Below are 2,207 nucleotides of genomic sequence, written 5' to 3'. Positions count from 1 at the left end.
TTGTCTTGGCTCAGGGAGGATGGCTCCAGAGCAAACTGATTTCTGCAGTAGCTAAATCTCTCGCTCACAACTTTAATGGCAGTAGCTCACAAAGTAGGATTTTTGCTCAAAAGACTCCACAGTTTAGCAGGAACATTGGTTGGGGGCCTCCTTTTCCTCTCCGGAGACTGTCTTTCTTAAAAGTGAAGTCTCCATCGCGACCGGGTTCTGGTTCTTGCAGAGCATGGGGATTGCAGGGGGGGGGAAGGGGGGGGACGCTGCAATCTTGATGTCTGTCCCTAAATGGCTTTGGAAGGACGGATGAGCTTCCTGAGCCAGGTAGCTCTGCCGGTGCCCGAAGGGAAGGCTGCCCTGGCTCGAGCCCAGGCCCTTCTGCCAGGCAGCCCTGCTCGCTCTGTTATCTCCGGGCTGCGGGGAATACTCCGGGCCTCTGAAGCTCTCCGGCTATCAAAGGGGCCCGTCTGGAAACCAGCAGCAATCTGTCATCCGCCGGCACTTGCTGCAGGAGAGAGCTGCTCCGGGCAGCCAAGATCCGCCAGCCGGTGTGACAAGCTATTACTCACGGCTTAAGTGGAATTCCAGGAGCCTTGCCAGAGGAATGCCTGAAGTATTGCAGTGTGAACATAATTTTCTCCAAGGCCTGTGAGCCCGACAGCCCCTTTGTGTTACTGTGCTACCAGCATCCGGTGCCGTCGCCTCCTCATCTTCTGTGTTAAGTAATCCTGAAGATATTGATGTGTTTCTCCCCCTCTTTCTCTCAATGGCTGATTCGCTCTGACGTCATGGCGTCCCTGGACATGCAGGTTTTTCATTGGCTTACCTGCACTGATGTCATAAAGTGGAATGCTAATGTTTGGCAAGGTCAGGGATAGCCAGTTTTGAGGTTGGGTCTCTTTTCCAGATGATTTCGCGGCTGGAACAATAAAACGACCCATTTGTTGGTGACACGATGTACAGGTTTTCTGTTACAGGAGAATGCAAACTTTGAGAGAGAGAATGTTAAGTGTGGAACATCTTAATCTCTTGCAGTTTTTCAATGTGAAATGAAATGAAATGAAACTATTACAAACGTTTTTAGCTACGCCTTGATTAAAACCTTGGTATGTACGGGACCCCTTTGTCTGTCTCAAGACTCTCTGGGCTTTTGAATAACCTCTTGCTGCTGTGATTGTAGCCACGTTTAGAGAGCACAAGCGGGAAATGCTATGTATTTGGTGTAGTTTGGTGTCGTGGTTAGGAGCGCGGACTGTAATCTGGGAGAACCGGGTTTGATTCCCCACTCTTCCGCATGCAGCTGCTGGTGTGACCTTGGGTCAGTCACAGTTCTCTCGGAGCTGTTCTCTCAAGAGCAGTCCTCGAAAGAGCTCTTCGGTCTCCCAAGAGTTCAGAGACCAAGGCCCTCTTTAGTCTGGTGCAACAAAACCCAGATTTTGCCGAAGGCCGTCTCCAGCACTTGACAAGCCTGGGCTTTTCCCCACCACAAGTCTCAGTTTGTGCTGTGATCGCCTGCAACGCAAGGAAGGCTAGTGCAGAGCATGGAGTCGGTGCAGCTTGGGGGGTCAAGGTGCCCCACAAGGAAGTGATCCACCTACTTTGTGTTTTTCCATTTGCAGGGTGACGACGGGCCAGACGTACGCGGGGGATCGGGGGACATTCTGTTGGTCCACGCGACAGAGACGGACAGGAAAGGTATTGCAGGAGGGCCGCGTTGTCACTGCTCTGGGCCACAAGCTCCCCCACAAGGAATTTGTCACATTACATTCACAGATCATCCAAGCGAGGCTGGATTAGATTTGGGGTGGGGGAGGCATGCAGAGATTCTGCTTAGCTTCAGTCAAACAAGAGATAAGCTGGGATAAGCTCTTGTAGCCGTTCATTGCAGAGAAGGTAGGATGGAGCGTTTAACTCTTCTGTGCCTGGGCTGAAAGACAAGGCAGGCGTGCTCGGATCCATTGTTGTTGTTTTACATAATACCATCACGATTGTTCTTTATTAAGGGCTTGAAACCTAGCTCTGCAGCACTCAAAGGATCTGCATGTGAAAGTCGCTGCCAGGACTGTTTAGAATCAGAAAGCAAAGTGCAGCGCCAAAGGAAGGAGGGGAGGGGGGAAGGAAGGAAATGTCAGCAACAGCTTCAGTCGACAAACACTTTGGGTAAACAGAGTCCCCCTGCAGTTAGCTTAAGGGTACGCAGCTGCCTGGGTGAC

At 51.3% G+C, this 2,207-nt stretch overlaps 1 protein-coding gene across 1 annotated transcript in view; it reads left to right on the top strand.

Moving 5' to 3' along the window:
• Positions 1-1,689, top strand: part of RAPGEF1 (Rap guanine nucleotide exchange factor 1) — a gene marked incomplete at its 3' end in the record, with an annotated part of 81,683 nt that extends 79,994 nt beyond the window's left edge. The window contains exons 15-16 of the mRNA XM_015415394.1: positions 437-542; positions 1,614-1,689. Coding sequence (XP_015270880.1) covers positions 437-542; positions 1,614-1,689 — 182 coding nt within the window. The remainder of the gene's footprint in view (positions 1-436; positions 543-1,613) is intronic.
• Between the last annotated feature and the right edge of the window lie 518 nt (positions 1,690-2,207).

This window comes from Gekko japonicus, unplaced genomic scaffold, assembly GCF_001447785.1.
Source record: "Gekko japonicus isolate JY-2015 unplaced genomic scaffold, Gekko_japonicus_V1.1 scaffold1071, whole genome shotgun sequence".
NCBI classification, from domain to species: Eukaryota; Metazoa; Chordata; class Lepidosauria; order Squamata; family Gekkonidae; genus Gekko; species Gekko japonicus.
This window is presented reverse-complemented; position numbering and strand designations above follow the sequence as displayed.